Raw genomic sequence first — 22,427 nt, forward strand, 5'->3', positions numbered from 1 at the left:
ATGAAGATGAGGATGATGATGATGATGATGATAATGATGAGGATGAGGATGATGATGAGGATGAAGGGCTCCCAGTGACGAGGATGAAGCAGCAGCCTTTCAATTAGACCAAATCTAAAATTAGAAGACAACATCTGAGTGTGAATGAGACTGAAAACAGACAGCCACACACGTATACACATTTTGTTCTAATGAATAACGTTTTCTGTTGATGACCAAAAGTATTTGGACACATATTTCAGTGGGCATTAAAGTGTTTTCTCAACTGCTTACTCACATTTTCTAAAAATAAACCACAAGTTACCAACTGCACAATCACGATTCCTTCAAACTGCACACACTTTTATTACCAAACATCACACTTTCCAACCAGAGTGAAGTTCTGGTTGTATAACCATCTAACTAACTTATAACTCTGTCATCCTGATAGTTCATACATTCACTTTGGCCATGTTGGTCTGTTCTGAACACCAACATTTATTTAGTTTGTCCATCCTGCCTTTTCAGACCAACACATCTGTAATAATGTGACGTAGGGATGACGTATTTTTGTAGGCTAACCTTCAGTTGTTTTTGTTTTTATATAGCTTTGGTACTTTCAAAACTATCTAATGCAAATATTGTGTTTGTTTTGTTTTTTACTTTGACAACCTTTTTTCTGATGTTTCCTCCATTTTTCCCCTTAGTTAAAGGTGCGATATGTAAGATTATTGGCTACCTGTCAAATACTCTTGAACATAGCCGCTAAGTGCTAACTGTCACTGCCGTTAGCTGGACATCTCTGTTAACCATGTAGCTATGGGTCGTATGAGCTGACTCTAGCTGGACTGGGAGCTAGAAGCATCGGGGGATTGTTGGTGTTGCTCCCTATCAGACTTTCACATATTGAGGTACAAAATGGCTAGGGGCTAGCTGGTTAGCATGCTAACTTCAACAGGTATCTATGCAATGCATTACATACAGTAGATGTCCTTGCCATGAGCCTACCCAACACACAATCACAATTAACACCTGTCCCTTATTTCAGTCTTCCCTCCCGAGTGTATTTAAGTCTGTGTTTCTCCCTCACTCTTTTCTCAGTTAGTCTGTTTTTAGTCCTCATGACGCTTCTGCGTTTTCACGGCTGCTCCCCAACCCCCTTTTTTGCACCTCGTGTCTTCCTGTGTTTGCTCATCAGTGTTCTTGGTTCTGTTTCGTGCACCTTCACAGGTTTTCTAAGTTTAGTTTGTGTGTTTCCCTTTATGTTTTTGGATTTGCCCTTTTTTATAAAAGCTCGCCTTTGGTTTTTCAACCTGTCTGTCATGGTGCTTTGCATCTTAATCTTCTTTTGCTAAATGTAAAAGATAGTAAACACACCTTCCAAAAATTGTGGACGCTTACCAAAATCACACAACATTATCCATAAACAAACACACAACTATATACCATAATGGCATACATCTTGTGCGCTTTAAGGGAAAACAACGCTACCCCATTGGTACAATCTCCAAGTACAATATCGCTGGTTCAATTCCAGCCATTGACCTTTGCATGTCATGTCTCCATTTCTTGTCTACCTCTTCACCTCATTCTGTCTAATAAGGTGAAAAATTCCCCCAAAAAATCTTTAACAAGACATGATAAACTGCTAAGATTACAAGTAGTAGCTCTAATTTGGATGGACATTGTCTTCTGAAATATCATCGTATATTGTAGCATTAAAGGAACAGTTCATTCATTCAGCAAATTCAGTAATTATCTACTTACGTCAGGTGAAGTTTCGAAGTCTACAAAACATTATTGGAGCTTCACAACAACTGAGCATTGCAGCATTCTTCCTAAAAACTGAAGTAGATGGAAAACAACTAGAAAAAATCTTATATGGCTCTGTACAGCCCAATCAGCCAGAAACCCCAAGATCCAAAATTGATTTAAATGTTAATTTCATGTTTTGTTTTTTGTTGTTTTTGTTCACATTGTAAAACAAGTCCCCATCTACATCAGTTGTTAAGGAGAATGCTGCAACACTGTTTTGCAGTGAAGCTTCAGTTTTGTGGACTATAAAACTTTACCTGACTTTCCTTCGGCATGGGGGTGAGTTGAAAATGACTAAATTCTCATTTTTGGGTGAACTTATCCTTTAAGCCTTTCTTTAATGGAACAGTGTGGTAAATCCCAAACCACTAAACAGCCCCAGATTCAGCTGAGATTAAAAGCACAAACGTGTGAGGTCAGAGCTGTCCACTTACTTTTGGCTGCACGGTATAGAACATGTATATGTGTATATGTGTGTACAAAGGCACAGTTGTGATGTTATATGATGATACATACACAGCAACGAATCTGAGAAAATGTGAACACGGCTTCTCTGTGTTCAGACACTTCACCAGTCGTGTTGTTGTTGTTGCAGTTGTGAGGCTGAACATCGTTTTCATTGTCACGTCCGTGCTTGTGTCCCCCTCGGCCTTGTTCTGACATTCTCTAGGGCTCATCAGGAGTCAGCCCAGGACTGTAAATGGGCGTTGCAGTGTGCAGCTCACCCGGGGTGACTCGCAGGCAGTTGCCATGGCAGTGGAAGGTGACGACGGCAGAGATCTCCCCTCGCTGCCCGCTGCTGGCTGCAGCTGGTGACGGGGAAGGTAGCCTTTCTGGCCCTTTGCAGCATCTTATAAGTACAGGACACACACCTCTCACACACACTCATCCGTCTGTGCCGAATCAGACTTTGACGTGTAATGCTGCAAACGGTGAGGACGGATATTCATAAATTCTGACAAGAAAGTACCTGTAAATCACATCAATCACCATCATCTCTCTCAATCATTTTGCACACGGGCTTGAAAGACTAAGCAGCCTCCAGGCCCCATGATAAAAAGGTGTGTGTGTAGCACAGACGGTGAATTAGGTGGAAGGAGGAAAAGCGACAGTACCGAGTAGTGAGGTAGCATCAGAGGGAAAGAGACGGGAGACCGAGCGAAGTGACTGTTCCTGCCCCCTCTATTTCATCCTCTTTTACAAGCTGCACTGCCTCCCCTGGCCTGATGAATATTTGATAGGCATTTGCTGCTTCATCTGCATGCTTTACAACTTGAGTCCATACAACCGCAACAGCGGCAGAGAGGCAGCCGTGCCAGCCCCTCTCTCACCCACGCTCCCCCGTTCTCCCAGAGGTTCCTTTAGGTTTCCTCAGAAGAGAGCAAAGGAAGGAGAAGGGGCTGATGAGTGAAAGGGTATTTCCTCTGATGCTGTTAATTTTTCTACAGGCAGGAGTCTGCTTGGCTACGGCATCATTCAGGGACCTGTATTTGATCTACTGAGGTTGTTGTCAGTGGGAAAGTGACCAGGGCTCAATAGAAGACTTTTGAAGGGGTGTGTTTTCAATGAAAGTCTATAATCAAACAGTAAGCGGAGGGGCTCTGGAAAAGCCGTTCCTCACAAGTGTGTGGATGTGTGTTTTTAATGAATTCTGCTCTTGTCACAGCATCTTCTGATATTAAAAGCTTCAGTTTCATCTGTGCTAAAGTGGAAGCTGTCAAAAACATCAAAAGGTGTGTAAGTGAGAAATGTTTGGATGCCGTGCAGCTGCTGGAAGTACAGTGAGGATGTTGAAAAATGTAGTTACTGACTTAGTTTAACTGAGCTGGATGTGGTGATAAGTACGGCAAATCATGTCTCTTCCTCTGACATTTCACCTGAGACTAGAGAGGTAAACAGAGAGCGGTGAGGAATGATGGGAAAATGATGAAATATTTAGTGGTTCAAGTCAAACCAACCAGTTCTGTGGTGGAGTAAAATACAAACAGGCCATCAGGATCCAAAGTAGGAATTCAAAATAATGATTGTGTTAAATGCCAGCGCTCTGACACATCAACCGCAGCTGCTTTATGAAGATGAAAGAGGCTGCTGGAAGCTGTAACTATGTTAATTTCCCACGGTACAGTCGGCCAAAGGAGGGACGGTTTATCAACTGATGCTGGTGAAAATTGAATCTCATCTGCGAATGTCAGCGCAGCGTTCCAAATGAACAGCGTGAGTGTGTTGTGTATAAATATTGCACCAAATCTTCTTTACCTATAGACACATGTCGCCCCGTCCCAGCACACTATTGTCAACACTATCTATTTATCCAGTCCAATACAAGCCAAAAACAAATAGACAAACACAAAAATTCGCTCCAGTGGGCAAAGTAAAGCCTCTGTGTCACCAAACCTTCAGGTTCCCCCCAACATGAATATTCGGTTATTAGTTCTGTAGTTTCTGGAGCTTCACAGCAAAACAGAGTTGCAGCGTTCTAAACAACTGTAGTAGACGAGGACTGAACTAAAAAAAAGGCTCCATACAGCTCATCCAGTGTCATCGAGGTCTCCAAGGCCCAAGCTTTTTTGAAAAGATGTTATTTAACGTGCGTTCTAGCTTATGCACTTGGCACTTAGCGTGTAAATAACATCCTTTCAAGTCTCCAGAAGCCCTAAGATCTTAAATTGATTTGAAAAGATGTTATTAACTTGAAAACTTCACTGTAGCTGCTAGGCTAAAAGCGTTTACATGCACCCTGTCTGAAGTGGGTGAACAAGCTCGACCGTACGTCAAGGGTGTAAATACCATACATCATGTTTAAAGTCCCCAGCTACTTCAGTTGTTTAGGAGAATGCTGCAACGCTATTTTTGCTATGAAGCTCCAGAAATGTTTTGTGGGACTGTAAAGTGTCCCCCAACTTTCCATCGGCACAGGCGTGACTAGATAATAGATAGGTAAAGTTTTCCTTTAGCTGATGGGAGGAAAATTAAGGACCCAACATTAGTCCTATTCTGCCACATGCAGAGCAACCCAACCACCACGATAAATGTCAGCAACCATTGGCATGTTGAAACATTTCTTTAGGTTCAATTTTCAATTTTATGTTGTGACAACGCTGTGTTTACGCTCTGGTTAGGTTTAGGCACAAAAGAGAGAAGGGGGTAGTGTTTCTATGAGAGTTTCTAATTTTTCCCTCATATCTGTGTGGATTTCCCCAGTTTCCTTCTAACCAATGACATGCAGATCGATAGAGCTGACCTCAACTGATTTCATCCAACGTACCAAAGAAAACGTCCAGTGTTTCTGTCGGTGGTTACGTCCCTTCTCCGTACCTGTAAGTCACGCGGGCTCTCTCAGTACCTCGTCTGGCCAACAACTGTTCATGCATCTGTTATACTGATAACACCCAGCTGTAAGTAGTGTTTCAAGCACTCCGACAGTCTATGTCTACTGCAACAGCAGGTGAGACTTAATTAAATCATATAATTAATCCAATTACAGCCTTATCGTGCCATCTCTGCTTGAAAAACAATACTGCACAGGTGGGTTATAATAGAGACCAGATGTTTGCACAGGCAGTCTGGGTGGCTTTGTCGAAGTGTCAGGAAATACACTGCCTGGCCAAAAAAAGAGTCACCACCTGGATTTAACTAAGCAAATAGGCGTGTAGCCTTAAGAAAACCACCTATCAGTGAGGCTAATCTGGGAAAAAAGGCTTCAATTTGCTAGGGAGCATAAAGATTGGACTCTGGAGCGATGGAAAAAGGTCATGTGGTCTGATGAGTCCAGATATACCCTGATCCAGAGTGATGGGCGCATCAGGGTAAGAAGAGAGGCTGATGAAGCGATGCACCCATCATGCTTAGTGCCTACCGTACAAGCCTGTGGGGGCAGTGTTATGATCTGGGGTTGATTCAGTTGGTCAGGTCTAGGTTCAGCAACGTTATGTGCCCAAATAATGAGGTCAGCTGACAACCTGAATATACTGAATGACCAGGTTTTTTCCATCAATGGGTTTTTTATTCCCTGATGGCACAGGCATACTCCAAGGTGACAATGCCACATATCACACTTTTTTGGAAACATTTGTTTTTTTTCTCATGGTATCTGGCTTTTAAATTTAATGTGTGTGCTTGTTTCAACTCGCTGGTTGACAGAATAAGAAAGCGCAGATGGCACTGCTGTATCGATGCTGCATAACATAAGCATGGAAACCATCTTATATATTCAGAGTCGCTGTGGCCATCTGGCTGTGAGGTTGGAGGACACTATATGTAGGTGCAAGCTGAGTGACACATGCGATCAGGTGTCTTTATTTATGAACTCTGCTTTTATTAACTTCAATATATGACAGTTATGAGCTACTGAAGGCATCAGTGAGTGTGTGTATGCATTAGTTGTCTGCGAATGAGCTTTAAAAGACATCCTGGGCCCCTATCAATGTGAGACACGACAACCTGATCTACATTATTCCGTCAAGGTGTCTGAAAGCATCATCTGACTGCACACATCACCTCCATACCATCTCCAGGGAATTATGCTGCTGTGTGTGTGTGTGAGAGAGAGTGTGTGTGTGTGCTTGAAGGAGCCTTCACAAGTTGTCTTGCACTATGCGGTGAAGCAGGCGTGAACAGACAGGTGTGAAATCAGCCTGTCCGCAGGGAGAAGAGAATCTATAACAAATATATGGGTGACAAAATTACACACCATCACGGCCAGACGTCACACGCTCAAACACATCCGTCTCACTGAATGTTAGGTTAGGTCTGCAATCATTCCCATCAGACAGGATGAGTTGTTTGCACAAGTGTCATACACAACAATATGTCACTGCAGTCAAATAAATGTAATATTTGGTCTTTGCTGCCCTCTAGAGGTTACTTGTGACTCTCAGCCTATCCAGTGATTCAACAGAAAAATCATTTAGTCACACAGTGAATGATGTTGCATGGTTGCTCCCAACGACACTGATTCATTTAGGTGTAATGTCTGACCAATAAGGAACATTTATATTCCATGATATCAATATAAACAAATAAATAGATTGATAAATCTCGATTTTTTTTTCTCAGTGGGGCGTTTCTGTGCATTGGATTGATTCTGACAATTCCGACAGCCTCCAAAGGCATCATCATTGTGTCCGTGCATGACGACGGAGGACGTGAACGTATCAGCTAACGTTAGCATTTTTGCTCTGAACGAAAACCGACTAAGTTACACAACTTCCACGCAGTGAGTAAGGTAATGTTTAAAATGATGAGTTTGACAGTCTGTCCGTCTATTTCCGAGTCGTTTGTCGTGGTTCAGGGTTGCTGTCTGACTGACATACAAGCAGTTGGTTAACGTTAACCAGACACTTGCCGTTCAAAGTAACTGATGCTAACAACTGTTAGCTAACAATAGTTAGCTGCTAGCTGCTAGCAAGGACGTGTTTTAAACGTATTCTTAGCTTGACGAAACCTTAAAACTGAGGACAAAGAGACGACACAGTGTTTTTTTATTTAAATGCCCAAAGAGTGGATGTTTAGCTAACTAGCAGCCATGTCTACATTTGTTTCTGTTACTGAGCTAACATACATGATGTAAGATGAGTGGACTGCTCAGCAATAAGTCACCCAGCCTCCTGAAGAGTAGCTTTCATTTTCATTAGAAGAAACAAACTTCTGGTGCGTGTTATGAGTGCACTGATTTCTAAGCATTGTTGCTAATTAAAGTAACCTTGCCTGTAAGTTATGTATATCGAGTCATGCTTGAATTGTAGCCTTCACAGTGTGTTTTCTGACTTTTCAGGGACAGCATCTTTCAGGATTGCCCCATGGATTCTCCTCGGGAATCTAAGAAGGCTCACCTGAATCGAGAGCCAAAGCGCACCCACAATCAGCCAGGCATTGCTCCTCAGAAAGATGCCTATGCCAGGCTCCTCAGCCAGCACAGCAGCAGCAAGTTCAGTCTGTATCTAGAGCAATATGCAAAGGATATGTCCTTTCAGAGGGATGGACCTGGGCCGAGCACACTGCTCAAAGCCCAGAGTGACAAGCTGAACATACCACAGCGAAAAAGGGACCAAGTGCCCAATGATTTCTCTGACTCAAGTGACTTCTCCCCATCTTCAATGAAAATAAAAGGAGAGGAGAGTTCACTGTCTCTGTACATGGAGAAACTGAACACCTGCGGTGCTCAGCAGGACGGTGAACAGAAGCAAGGTGTGTCTGACAAGCAGCGTCGGGGACCGAGAAGGGACACCGCCACCAGCCACGATGGAGACATAGACTCTGGCGAGGAACTCAGCTCTTTAAAACCTAACAACCCCAAGAAGCACCAGAAGCCGCAGAAGAAAAGCAAGGACCCTAAAGAGGCCGACTCATTTGTTGGACGTCCCCAGTCCCCAAAGAATGCCAGTGCAAGTGGACAAGAGCAAGAGAAGATGACAAAGTCAAAGAAAAAAAACCTGCCAAAGCACCCCGAAGACGAGAACAGTAGAGAAGGGACAGTCAGATCAGGGGTTGACACTCAGATGTCAAGGCCCAGGTCTCCTCATGGTAAAGACAAAAGACTGCAGCAGCCCAGAGGTAAATTGTAGGTTAGTTTTTGAGATGCTAATTCTCAGCAGGCGTTGCAAGAATGTAGTTGTATACTTTTGATGACTTATGCTGATTGTATTACATCATTGGCTTAAATCTTTTTCAGCTTCAGGTGCCAATTCTCCCGCTGACAGGAATAAAAACAAAGGAGGCAGAGGATCAAAGAAACAAGTGTTTGAATCCTACATGACACTGGAGGAGGTTTCTCATGGCCTTAAAAGAGGAGAACTCATTCAGGTACTGAGACACCACTGTATTAAAATGTATAGTAAGTATAGATGAAATTACTGAAGGTGGTTATACTATTTGGGAATACAAGTTTTATGAATATTTGATCATTTTTAAATGGAATTTGTGTGACTTCATGGTAATTACTTTCTGTATATTGAAAAAAAAATCTCAATACCACATACCTGATGTGCCACTGAGTTCAAGGTTAACTTCATACAGTGTGATTCAGCAGTAAATCACATAGCATACTGATGAATTAATTTCTAAATTGCACACTTTCTCTGCAGGGACAGTTGAGGATCAACCCAAAGAAATACCATGAAGCTTTCATCCCATCACCTGTAAGTTCAACCCAGAACGGATCTGACACATTGTTTTGCTGTTTCACAAACTTTTTTAATGGTTTCTATGAATGCATCTCATAGCGAAGGTGTTGCATGTCTAAAGTATTGGGGATGGAAATCAAGAAATGGTTCGACATGCCTTCAAACCTATCAGTTCCTTTTATCGATGCTGGCATGCTTTTCTAACAGTTGTGCATTGCAAAACAATGACGCCAAGCTCATGCATCTATGCTGCTAGAATCTTGACTTGAAACAAGGAGGAGGCATGGCACAGAGGAGGAAATGGTCCAAAGCATGGTTATTTTCATACAGAGACAGCAGTACTCCTTTAAAGGTCTGTAAAATAATAATATCAAGTAAGGGTTGATAAAACTCAGGCAGGTTTAACAGGTTTTTTCTTGTCAAAGAAAACCCAAATGAAAATGAATGCTGTATAAACATTCCCTCATTTCACCCATCTTAGATGAACAGACAGACTGTTGCCACTGCTAAAACTAAATATCCAACTACTAAAACAGTTGCATTCACGCTGAAAACCAGCGTAGGATATGTTTTTCCACACAGAAAATCGATCAGGAAACAGTAAGGAAATTGTTGAAGAATCAGACCGATAAGCTGAATGAAGAACGGGATTGATATAAATAACATCTTATCAGTTCCCATCCCTGTACAGTACAACTGTATATACATGCAAATATTGTTATAAACCTTTCAAGACAGATGTGAAAGGCAGACAGGAGACAAGCAATCTGTGTTTATGTTTGCAGGATGACACAAGGGACATATTTCTTGATGGGATTGTATCTCGCAACAGAGCGCTGAATGGAGACGTAGTGGTGGCGCAAATCCTGCCTCGGGACCAGTGGAAGGTAGGCCATACTCTCCTATCTCTGTACAGTATACTTTTATTTTGTAAGCCCCTTGTCTTTATGTGGACATTAGAATTTAAAAGTTATTGATTTCATTTTTATAACATGCTCTATTTTAGCATTTTTTTTTCCCCAAAGGACATCAGAACACACCAGTAGCAAGTATGTGTCTGTTTCAGGTTGTGAGGTCAGACACTGACTGTGAGGGCTCCAGTGAGTCAGAGACCCAGAGAGAAAACACAGCACAGAAGAAGACAGCGCGCACCCCCAGGCCTGATGTGATGGTGGAAGACCAGTGCAGCGACCAGGACGAACTCGTCAGAAGAGTTCAGAATACCACCCTCACCGAGACAGGTACCGTGATGATGTGTCACTACAGCAGCTATTTCAGATCACAATTAATATGGGAACGGTGTTATCAAGTAATAATAATTCAGCTAATGTTTGGTATTGGTCAATAAACTCTGTGTTTGAAGGTTTATTTACTGGTCTACAGGGAGTTTCAATGCAGAGAAGCACTACAGTAGGTCGGCTAATACCTCTTCATTTGCCCTTTCTTCTCATTGAAATAGGGGTACCTCTGGAGGACCCCTCAACCTCACGATCCAATGGGGAAATACTCCAAAAGACTGCTAAAGTGAGTTTCCAGCCTTTCTCTTGAATTTCTTACTCACACCTTATCTTCTTTTTTCCAATCATTTTCCTGAGAAGAGTCAACAGACTTTAATTAGTTTTTCCTTCCTGCTCAACATGAAACATCAGCTCTAAATTGTCAGAAACAACTTAGCAATATATTCTACTACTTCACGATAAAAGCTACTCATTTCCTGTTACTGAAAGTCTTTAACTATACAAAGGAACTACATAAATGTTGTTTGCATAATGATAAGGGCATTGGCACTGTAGTCTTTATGACATGTTCAAGTGCTGGTTTTTGGCCGAGACACAGGCAGACAAACGCGATATAAGCCAACACAACGGTCAGCCTTTGTCGAGGCTAGTTCTTTGAAGTCAGTTCGGTGTGTCTGAGCACAAAAGTTGTCTTTAACTTTTTCTTAAGCAGCTTGTCGTCTTTTGCTCAGGACATTGAAAAAAAACACACAGGTCTTACATTTTACATTCATCACTATATTTCCTTTATCATTTGTCTGTCAGGTGGTCTACATTGTTGAGAAGAAACATTCAAGAGCTGTGACAGGCTTCCTGAAGTTCCTACCAGACAAGCCTTTCGCCATGTTCTCCCCCGTGGACCACAGGGTGCCACGGATTAACGTTCTCCTGACTAACTGTCCCGAAGACTTTACTTCCCGCCCGGGCGACTACACCAACACCTTGTTCATATGTCGGATCACCAACTGGACAGCCGACAGCAACTTTGCAGAAGGGTGAGTGTTAGTTTCAAACCTTGATACAGGAAAGCATTTCAACATTGTGTCAACCAACCTGACTCTCTCCTTATGTCTCCTCCAGTCAACTCCATAAGACTCTGGGTCAAGCTGGAGAGATCGAGCCAGAGACAGAGGGCATCCTGATAGAGTATGACGTGGATTTTTCTGAGTTTTCAGATGAGGTGTTAGACTGCCTACCCAAGAACTTGCCCTGGACCATCCCGCCTGAGGAGATGAGCAAGAGGAGAGACCTGAGGTAGGACTCTAAAGCCTGTACATGTTTCTGTAGCTCCACACTTTTTTTATGAATATTTTCTTTGAGTGGGAACATGCTACATGAGTCAGATCCAGTTTTTTGAAAAAATGAGCGATGGGAGATATATAGAGAGAGATATATATTGCTCATAACTGGGCTACTGGTAATTTTAAGTTTTGTAGTCTGATGGCAGCAAGCAAGTGTTCTGTATTAAGACTTCATAACGATTCACAAAGCATTGTCTTATCTTGTGCAGGAGGGAGTGTATCTTCACAATTGACCCTGCTACTGCCAGAGACCTGGACGATGCTCTGTCCTGTAAACAACTCCCCGATGGTAAATTACCTTAACTGTGGAGCTCACCGATCATGGTTTAGGTTGAATTCTGACTATAAATACAGATGCGTGTTTTTACTGGGGAATGGGAGGTCATAGACTGTCTTCTTCACACAGGTAACTTTGAGATGGGAGTCCACATCGCTGATGTGAGTTATTTTGTGGGAGAGGACAACGCTTTGGATGCTGTCGCCAGCCAAAGAGCAACTAGCGTGTACATGGTTCAAAAGGTGAGTGCTTGTTGAAACTTTTTTTTAAATAATCAGCTACTTCAAATGGCATCCAAGAAACTACTGGTTGATCTGACCAGATGTTTTTGCCTTATATGAAGTGTTATTTTTTTTAAACATTATCTCTCAGTTGTAGCTTCATAAACATACCTTCTTATTTTCTCTTCAGCCCTCAGTGTGTTCATATTTTCGTCCTAGAATTGATCCCTTCATGTGTTTGTCACTGTGCAGGTGATCCCCATGTTGCCTCGGCTGCTGTGTGAGGAGCTGTGCAGTCTGAATCCTCTCACAGACAGACTCACCTTCTCTGTCATTTGGAAAATCACACCAGAGGGAAAGGTATGACCATTTAAAATTCACAGCTGTTGGAGGTATTTTCTGCTCCCTGGTTTTCCTCATTGGTTCCACTTCACCTGCCCACCCTCCAGATCCTGAGCGAGTGGTTCGGCCGCACAGTCATCCGCTCCTGCGTGAAGTTGAGTTACGACCACGCTCAGAGCATGATCGATGCCCCCGAAAAGATGTTCTCTGCTGAGGAGCTGCCACCTGTTGACCCCGAGCACCCCATCGATGAGATCCATCAGGCTGTGCTCAACCTGCACTCCATCGCCAAGAACCTCCGGGCTCAACGCTTCTCAGGAGGAGCCCTCCGACTAGACCAGGTCAGGCCTCGTTGCCTTGTGTTTGACTATTTTGTGAAATCTGTCCTTTGTTTTTTCTATACCATGTACAATGGAGCATGACAGAAACGTCTGAAAGATAGCGCCATCATCCAAAACTCTTGACACAAACTCTTTTATTTATTTAACTTGTTTCAGTCTAAATTGAAAGTTTGAGGTCCTGCAAACTAGAAAAAAACAAGATGAATGTGACCAAAATGTGATGCCACAGCTGCAGCTGACCAGTTTCAGCACTCCACTCATATCACCCTTATTTCAGAATAAGAGTCCATCAAAGATCGTTCGAAGGTGAAATCTACAAAATTCAGAGCCACACGATATTGGACTCCAGCACCAGCTCGGACCAAAACAAATGTGTGCTTTGTTCACTCAATAAAGTTGAATTTTGTCGCTAAAAGGATACTAAAAGACAACATCCATCACAGCCACAGTCTGTTCACCCTGTTGCCAACTTGCAAAATATACACGTATATCTGCTACTGTACCAGCAGACTACAGAGCAGCTGCCTTCCTCAGCCTGTGAGACAAAATCAAAATTCAAATCAATTTTATTTATATAGCCCAAAATCACAATCACATTGCCTCAGTGGGCTTTATAAACTGTACAGTGAAACGACATCCTCTGTCCTTAGACCCTCGATGAGAAAGTTTCTTACAAGGCCACCATGTTAAAATGGACTCGCATGCAATAACATTCATAAGCACATTCATGAGAACAGAGACGATCAGATCACAATACACACAGTGTGTGTGCGACGCCATTCTCTCTTCAAGACTTTGTTACTTCACTATATCTTTACATAGCAAATAGTTGAATGCTGTGATTATAATGCTCTAAATGTTATTTATTCAAGTTTTCAAGAGTTCATTGAAGAGATTTAACAAGATTATTTAAACTGGATGTAACCCAGCAGTAACTGTAATTGTAAATTTATGGAAACTCGGATAAGTCAGCTTGTCATTCCATTTTTTTCTTACAGTTGAAACTGTCTTTCACCCTGGACAAAGAGACCATGATGCCTCAGGGCTGCTATATTTACCAGTACAGAGACAGTAACAAGTGAGTAACAAACCCCCCTCAGATACATATTTCTGTCTGTATCACTTCTGTTTCTCTTTCAAAAGAAATATATATTTTCAGTGACACGTGTATAACTTCTGAATTATTGTTCCCATTTTAATTTCGCCCATATGGCCATCTAACTCTCATCCATACCTGTGTTGTCTAGGTTGGTGGAGGAGTTCATGTTACTGGCTAACATTGCCACAGCCAACCACATCTACCGCAGATTCCCTGAGCTGGCCCTCCTCAGGTGCCACCCGCCACCCAAGACCAAGATGGTGGATGAGCTCCAGGAGCTGTGCGACCAGTTGGGGATCAACATCGATCTGTCCTCTGCAGGAGCGTTGCATGTCAGTAGCCCAGTTTCTAACATCTCAGAAACAATTAGAAAATCTGTTTTTCCTCATCAACTCAGTGTGAGATTTACAGGGTTGTATTTTCTTTCAGTGATCAAATTCAAAATGTCAGCATTACAGGTGTTTTTATATTGTCCATTTTATATCCAAATGTTTGCAAGCTCTTTTGAATGATCACACAAGGAAATGGTGGCTAGCATGAGGCTACCATGATAGCAAGGTGCATTGAACTTTCGACTGTAAAATAATTGTATTCTGTTACGTGGTATTTCTCTCTCTCTGATGCTCAGTAAGTTAGTTATTTAGTATTAATGATTAAAATCTCTTTTCTTTTTTTCCCCAACATGCAGAAGAGTCTCAATACTACTCTCGGTGATGATGAGTATACCACTGCCAGAAAAGAAGTCCTCACCCACATGTGCTCCAGACCGATGCAGGTAAGAACTCAGTAACCACCGCTGAAGGCCTTCTTTTCTTTATTTTTTAACTTTTATGATGATGTTTGTGAAGCCTGTGTGGAATACTTTTGCTTTTGTTAGATAAAGAATGAAAAGTTCTTCAAAATGAGAAAAATTAGAAAAACAAGGTCATAGTAGTTAAAACAAGTCATGCAATAAAGTCATTTTACAAAAAAAACCTCCTTTTTGTGAGATTGAATATAGTACTTAATCTGTTGTTGGTGTTTCCAGATGGCGTTGTACTTCTCTTCAGGAGTACGCCAGGATAAGCAGTTATTTAAGCACTACGCCCTCAACGTTCCCCTCTACACTCACTTCACATCGCCCATCAGGCGCTACGCTGACATCATTGTCCACCGGCTTCTGGCTGCTTCACTGAGTGAGTACCTTCTCTACTAAACTCTGTCTTTGAAACACAAAAACAAGTAACAGAAGGTCCTGTTTGTTTCCAACAGTGCTGTGGTTGTATTGCAGGACCTGTGTGGTTGATCATGTAGAAGAGAAATGCAGAAAAAGAACAAAGCGGCCTCAGATCTCACTCTGAGTCGATGCATTGTTTATGCTGTTGCCTTTGCAATAGTTTCTGGCCTTCCTGTCTCTGTCTGCTCCTACCGTGTGTTTCTCGGTCAAATATGTGTGTGTTTTTTTTCTTCTTTTCTCATACTCGTGTGTGTCTGTCCGTTGAATGTTTGCTTGCAGAATGTGGGCCTAGTTTGGGGCTGTCAACACAAGAAGTCCAAAAACAGGCATCACATTGTAACGACAAGAAGACTTTGTCCAAGAGAGTGCAGGAGCTCAGCTCTGAGCTCTTCTTTGGAGTCTTTGTAAAGGTCAGTAACCAAATCACAACATACTGTCAACAAATGGGACTCAATGGTCAATCTGAAATGTTATTTTGTCTTCTTTGTTGCACTGGCCATGGCTTCAACTAGGGTTGAGCAAACTTGCCTTAAATGAGTATCCCGTATAGATAATATATTTTTATTATATATATGTTTTACAAGTAAAATGTGTCGGTATCTGATCTCGTGATGAAAGAAAAATCCTCATTAGGTAGTTGATTGAAGTTTATTCATTCAAGTTCTTAAAAAAATGTCTTTAGTTCTTTAGGTAGTTTCTCTTACTCTTATAAACAAAGATATTGATTTGAGGCTCAAATATGAAGCTGTTCTATAAATAGTTTTCTAATAAATAATGATTATAACAACTTCTAATCAACCCATATCAACTTCAGGCTTAAATTAACAATAGTTAGCCCCACCCACTTCCGGTTTCAGCGCCACCTACTTCTGGTTCAAGCCTCACCCATTCGGAGTACGGATACGGATACAGATAATTTAGTTGGTTGAACTCACTCAGGACTCGTTTTAACAAAGTTTAGAGTTTATAATTATGTCAAATACTAGACCAACCAAAACATAATGAGTTGTTTATGAAATATAGTTTTACAAACCTTTTTATTACTTTTCTCTCAAATAGAAAAAGTAAATGTTTCTCTTCAAAACAAACTTTCCTGCCATTTAAGCTTTTAATTTCAATAATCCTGTTTCACATTTCATATTCTGTGGTTGTGATTTTGTCAGGGTACTGAGGCTCTGACCCTGGGTGATCATTAAGATGGAGCTTAATGGTTTCCTCCTCAAAAGACAAAGGGGTCAACAATCAGCTAGATGTCAAAATGTAAAATAAGCCGAGGTTTAAAGCAGTTCCTTAATGTCAGGTCAGAATCATACTGTCACTATACTGAAGTCTTTGTTTTTGGTCTGTGCTCCACAGGACTGCGGCCCACTGGACTCTGAGGCCATGGTGATGGGAGTGCTGGATCAGTCCTTCGATGTGCTCGTTCTCAGATATGGAGTTCAGAAACGCATCTACTGCAAGGTCAGCTCAATAACACTCCATCTACGGGGGGCAGTTTTGTTTTCACTTTTATTTAATGTTTTTCATTTTGCTTTTTATGTTCTTAAAAACTCATTCATCTTAACTTTTTGCAGTTTTCTTATGCAGTCGACCATTTAAGAGAAATTCTTTACACTGTGTTCGATGACCTTAATTCAGCTTTGTCAATCATCTTTCACAAGCAAGCACACTGTTAATTACTTAAAAGCTCATTCCAGAGGGAGAAATGAGGCAGTCCAGAGAGTGATGTTGTGACGATACAAAACAAAACCATCCAACAAGTCAACGTCACAGCACTAGTTTTCTTCAATACAGTTTGTTTTCACCTTCAGTCTGTTACGGGCCTGGACTCCTTCCACCATCGTAAGGTGGGAAAGAAGTCTGAGCTGACTCTGGTCTGGACAGCAGAGGACATAGAGAAGCCTCCAGTAGAGCAGGTAAGAACCACACACGCTGAACCTGCTTATGTCGTGGTTTGGCCCACCAATAGGAAAATGAGAATATTCTTTAAAAGAAATTGAGACATGAACGTCCGGTTTCATGGATTTAAAGTTCTTCAATGGGTGATGTATAGTTTTAAATGAATTGTTAGACAGAGAAATGCTAAACTACTAATAATTTTAGTACAGTTGTCAGGTGTTGTGGCCTTTATGCACCTCCAACAGATTATTGAGATTGTTTTTAAAGACTGAACATAACGTTAAAAAAACTGGAGAAAATAAGACAAGTTATTCCATGAACAAACAGGTTGAGCAGCTAGCTGGGGTTAGGATGGTTAGAAAGTGACCTTGAACAAGCAAGTTTTACAGTGTGAATTGCAATAATCACATTTCTTCTTTCCGCTTGCAGGTAATCTCAATCTTCACATTAGTGGAGGTGCAGCTCAAAGCAGACGGCGCACCCATGAAATACAGCGCAGTGCTCAAGAGGCCCGAGGAGAACGAATGATTAACACCCAGATGTGCCGTAAAGCACTCAAACACCTGTATGAAAATTTGGAATTGCACATTTTCTTTAGTTGATTGGTAGAAATGAAATCGTGTAGTTTAGACGCAGTGTTACTGTGGTAAGCAGGGAGGTCACGGATCAGGTCAGAGTCATACTTCAATTGAAATTCACAGCAAGTTCAAGTGTAGCCTACTTAATCCAAATCACCCACACAGGTGCATGACTGCTGCTCATTTTCCAAGGTATTATAATGTGCGTCATGTTTTAATGGAATAATTGCTGTGAAAGGGACTTTGCCTCCAGCTTTTCTTTGGTTTCCATTCATTTCTGTAATAATAGGAAGTCAATATTTATAGACGTGCAACATGTATCTATACCAGGTATGAGTATGAGGTATAAAACACAAATTAGTAGAGAAAATGGCCGTCTTGAAAGCAGAACAAAAGTTAAAAATCTAACATGTACAGCTTTGACTTCATTATGGATTTCAAATTGAATTGCGACTCAGGTCTGACTGTGAACCCATGCAGCAAAAAGTTTTATTTTGCTGTTGATTTATTGTCCTGATAAGGACCGCTTTGATGTGATACAACTGCTGTTCACAGTCTAACGTGTGAAAGCTGAATTTTAACTATTTTCAGTTTACAACAATGACTGGTTTCCTGATTCAGGATGGATGAGGGACCTGTATTTGTGTTTGTATACCACACTACTGAAGCTGACTGTAATGTACCTTGTTGTGGCCGGATCAGACAGTAGAAATGTAGCAGTAATATTGACATTTGCATAGAAACAAAACGACAGCCACCATGCCACTTTTTATATAACCCTATGTATTTAAAGTGTTTTATGCAGGAAGAGTTTTGAGATTGTCCTGTGGGCTGAACAACGGAGCTGAACAGTCTCCTCACGTCTCCTCACAGGACTTTTCATTTGTCCTTTAAAGGAAGGTTCTCATTGATCGAACACATTGTTCTAGTCTAAACTGAGGTACATTTTCTGTATTTAGTGCGTCAGTCAGTTTACTAATTTATCAACTCATTTTTATTGTTTTTAATACAAAACATGGGAATGACTTGAATGTGAAATGCTGCTGAAAATGGTTGGTGGCCTTGAGATCTTAATGTATTTTATGTCAGCTCACAGGCTTCAGAGTGCTTCCAACTGTAGTTTGTGTTGTTTTTTAAAATTTTGCTCAGATTTAATTTGTGCAGCCAAAATACTTAATGGACCTCGTGAGAATCAACTGTGAATTTCAGCCTTAATTTAGTCGAGTGAAGACGAAACTACATTTTAGCGCAGCTGCATAGTTAAAAATGGCTGCGGGCCTCCTTTTTTTTCTTTGACTGGATCAATGTGCCTCCTTCAGATTTTAGTTGAACAGTGCCAAGCGGTGTCGTACAAATTAGCTGCTGCATCTGCACTTTTTTTGTTGTTGTTGTTTTTCATTGTGTCTAGATTTTTGAAAGACCACTGGCTAATGGTGTTAAGTTATTTTGTTGGACATAAACTGACAGTTTGTGTCTTGAGCTTTAAATGTATTTTAAACCAGCAAGTGAAGTACTAATGCAAAACAGCTGTACTGATTTAGGGGTGTGTGTTTCTCTGATGAGGGTTGAAAATGTATCTCTCACATTTGAAAACCTTAGAAGGCAGTATGGTTTAAAAAAAACCAAAAAAAAACCCTGAAAAACAATAGTACAATTTCTGTGTGTCTTAACAAAGTTATATTGTGACATGTAACTTTGAATATGGTCAGTATTGAAAGTGCTAAACCACAATACAGAGCAATAGATAGATGTGTTTGTCTACAGGTAAATAAATACGTACAAGAAATCCACTAGAGGAAAAAGTGACTCAGACTGTGTTTTTTTTTCTGAACAGTAGTCGACACTATCAGATATTAGGTGGTGATGCTCTTTGTAGAGGGAAACAAATAATTTTAATTAATTTGTTGCTGGGTAAAACCCTGCCACCAGTATGACGCACTGCCGCCTCTGATTACAGTCACTGCCCTCCCTTGTTTAGTTTATATTGCGAATAAATAGATGATCTGCCATCTTTATTACCAGGGAGTGTTTCTTATTAACCATCCATAAAAGTAGTGTACATGCATATAGAAGACAGTGAAGCAGACAGTTGGGTGACATCACCTTCATAAACTGTATATACCACACCCAGTGAGACGATACGAGGTGAAACAACGTCTGTCAAGCTTTTTTTTTTGTTTTTCAAATCTGGATTAAGAATTTTAAGAATCTCATTTACTTCTGAGAAGACTCACATGTGTCACATCTTTAGTAAAATTTCAGGTCTGCTTAATGCTGCTATAATCAATATGTTTATATCAACAATGGATCATATGACTGCTTGTAAATTAAAGGGTCATTTGTAGTGATGGAAGCACAGACAATTATAACCCAATTTGGATTCATCCCTCAGCTCTTGAAAGCTTTATAGCAACTTTTTAGTTTTTGTTTTTACAGCTCAAAACTGTATTGGTGTTGGTTGTCACTTTTTGTACACATTGTAGCCTCCTGTACACAACATCAGACAAAGTTAGCAACTAGCTCGTGAAACAAATGGAGCATTAAGTTCAGTATAACAACTACAGCCACTTGTATATTCCACAATGAATGAAATAACACTTGGTGTAATTGAACTTCTGTAAAGGTTTGGGTTTTTGGGGGGTTTTTTTTTGGTTCTTTTTAAATTGTCGTAAAATATCAGGTCTGCTTTAAGCTATAATAATCAATATCTTTATATCAACCATGGATCACAGGATTCGGCTACTTGTAAATGAAAGTCATTTTTAGTGATCAACACATAATTATGACCCGACTGATTTATCCCCTAGCTCTTCAGGTGTATAGCAAATGTTTAGTAGTCGTTGTAGTTGAATGTCCCAAAACTGAACCGTTTTGGCTCACTGTCAACACTTTTTGTAGATGTTTACCACAAAAAAGCTCAAATAAACACACTATCGGCTTCCCAAAGGTAGCAGCTAGCTAGTAATTGGAGCGTATAGCTAGCCGCTAAAGTGGCAAGTCTTTCCAGCATGACAGCTAAAATGAGAGTGAATAGTGGAGTCAAGTGAACACTAAAACTACTCTATAGTAAAGCTAATAGCTTCTCGCTTCTCTGTTACTTATTGTCTGCAAAATATGTTAATTATAGTATGTAGCATTTAGCTAGCTGCCAAAAAGCCAAATATTTTCCACATGACTCAGCTAAAAGGAGAGTAAATAGTGGAATAAACACACAGACAACTCTGAATTACTGCTAATGTTGCTTCTTGTCCGCTGGATGTGTGAATTAACGTCCTGTTTGCTAGCAAGTTCAGCAAAGCAACATACAAGGTAATATGTCAGTGTTGTGTTCACGGCTTGTTGTAAATGAATTAATTTTTTTATTCCTTCAAATGGTGGTTTATTTTTCAGACACTGACAATTACCGTTCCTCAGCTCTTTTAAAGTAGGCCTCTGTACCTTTTTGTTGAGTAGCAGTCACTATACAACACTGTAAAGTAAAAAACGGTTAATGCTATACGTTTGCTAATGTTAGCCACCGTGAGCTGCTGGTCTTATCAGACCACTCTGGGCTGCAGCAGTGAAACATTTTTGTGAATTAATTTCAAGCTAAGTTGCTTTGTATTGTTACGAATTCAACTTGTCATTTGTCAAAGAAGAAAATGTTTCTTTCTTTCAAATGTTACATAGTATCACTTTAAAATAAAAACTGCCTGTTATCATCCTGACATGTTATAACTCCTCTGGTTCAGTGATGTGATAAAGAATGTTGTCAAAGATCAGGCTGAGCTCAAACAGAAAGCTTATCTTTGTATCATAAACAGTCATGCGTTGAGAAAATGTCACCACCTTTAGTCGCTACGAGCAGTGATGAACTGACACACCGGCTGAGCAATATACAGGAGCACCTGGTGCTGCGGTGCTCAAGTGTTGTTCATGACAGTCTTTGCAGAGTCCTTATCAGCTGAACACACTGACGCCAGTGAATAACCAGCGGCAACTCCCATGTCTATTCTGTTTTGACTTTAAACCCACATAATCTAATGACGCAGTCGCCTATTAGAGGGAGGGCTCCCTGAAGGTTTGAAGTACAACTCAACCTGACACACTGGAGAAACTGCCAATGAAATTTGTGGTCTAGAAAATGTCATTACGGTTCATTACTAACAGTGACTTCTCCCCAACCACAGAATCCTGACTGGATGTTATGTATAATCTGTCTAAAATGCTGACCACACAGATAATTAAATCTGTCCGGTCCTCCCTTCAATTGATAATCTAGTTAGTTTAATCTCATATTTAAATCTTTATTGCCCTGATAGGCCTTGAGATGCACAGCAGTGTCTGATTTACATAACCAGGGTCCAAAGGCAGCACATAAATTCATTACGACACTCACTGTGTGACCGTGGTCACTCCACAGCAGGGCCTTTTTATACATCGAACTGTATTGTATAGTTATATGAATGTGCTGTTATTGCTCTAAAATAGTCTATGAACATCAACATTTACTGTTCATGTCGTACTGCCTCGGATGATTTCCCAATCAGGGTGATCATTGCCCACCCGCCCCACCCTCCGTGACAAGACTAATACTCACCTCTGCGTGAGAGATCAGTTTTATTTTCCAGTCGGTTCCAAAGTCAAACTGCCATAAAACCAATCTGTCAAAGGCAGGAGAGATTTTGTTCCTCCTTCCTCATATTGAGACGCATTCAAGAGGGTGTGAAGGCAGAGAACAGCTCCACAGCCGGCTCAAACAGTGAGGATTAATGAATATCACTGGATTAACGCAGATCAAGGATTGTTAGGTAAACCTTTGAATTGTTTTGTGTGTTACATAAATGCTTTGTTGTCCTGTTATGTGTGTTTACACACAGTGTGCTTCGTAATGAGTAGTGGTTAACGCAGCCAAGAGATAATCTGTTCTTCTCATCATAGTTATTTCTTTGTTTAGGGAGTAGAAAAGCTGTAAACTGGTG

The 22,427-nt window shown here is 40.9% G+C and overlaps 1 protein-coding gene across 3 annotated transcripts; it reads left to right on the plus strand.

The window, feature by feature from the left end:
* The first annotated feature begins 6,934 nt into the window (after positions 1-6,934).
* Positions 6,935-19,272, plus strand: dis3l2 (DIS3 like 3'-5' exoribonuclease 2). 3 transcript variants are annotated; one of them, XM_073491517.1, is made up of 21 exons: positions 6,935-7,009; positions 7,568-8,346; positions 8,465-8,595; positions 8,877-8,930; positions 9,701-9,802; positions 9,982-10,156; positions 10,375-10,439; positions 10,958-11,187; positions 11,273-11,446; positions 11,703-11,782; positions 11,900-12,012; positions 12,244-12,351; positions 12,441-12,674; positions 13,673-13,752; positions 13,922-14,105; positions 14,462-14,548; positions 14,801-14,948; positions 15,269-15,399; positions 16,346-16,450; positions 16,801-16,905; positions 17,318-19,272. In XM_073491517.1, exons 2-21 carry the CDS (start codon positions 7,593-7,595, stop codon positions 17,414-17,416), a joined length of 3,159 nt encoding a protein of 1,052 aa, XP_073347618.1. In that variant the 5' UTR covers positions 6,935-7,009; positions 7,568-7,592; the 3' UTR covers positions 17,417-19,272. The 3 variants fall into 3 exon arrangements, with proteins under 3 accessions (XP_073347618.1, XP_073347616.1, XP_073347619.1); XM_073491515.1 differs by having other exon boundaries at positions 6,939-7,018; XM_073491518.1 differs by lacking the exon at positions 6,935-7,009 and adding an exon at positions 7,396-7,443.
* The last annotated feature ends 3,155 nt before the right edge of the window (positions 19,273-22,427 follow it).

This window comes from Pagrus major, chromosome 21, assembly GCF_040436345.1.
Source record: "Pagrus major chromosome 21, Pma_NU_1.0".
Classification (NCBI taxonomy): domain Eukaryota; kingdom Metazoa; phylum Chordata; class Actinopteri; order Spariformes; family Sparidae; genus Pagrus; species Pagrus major.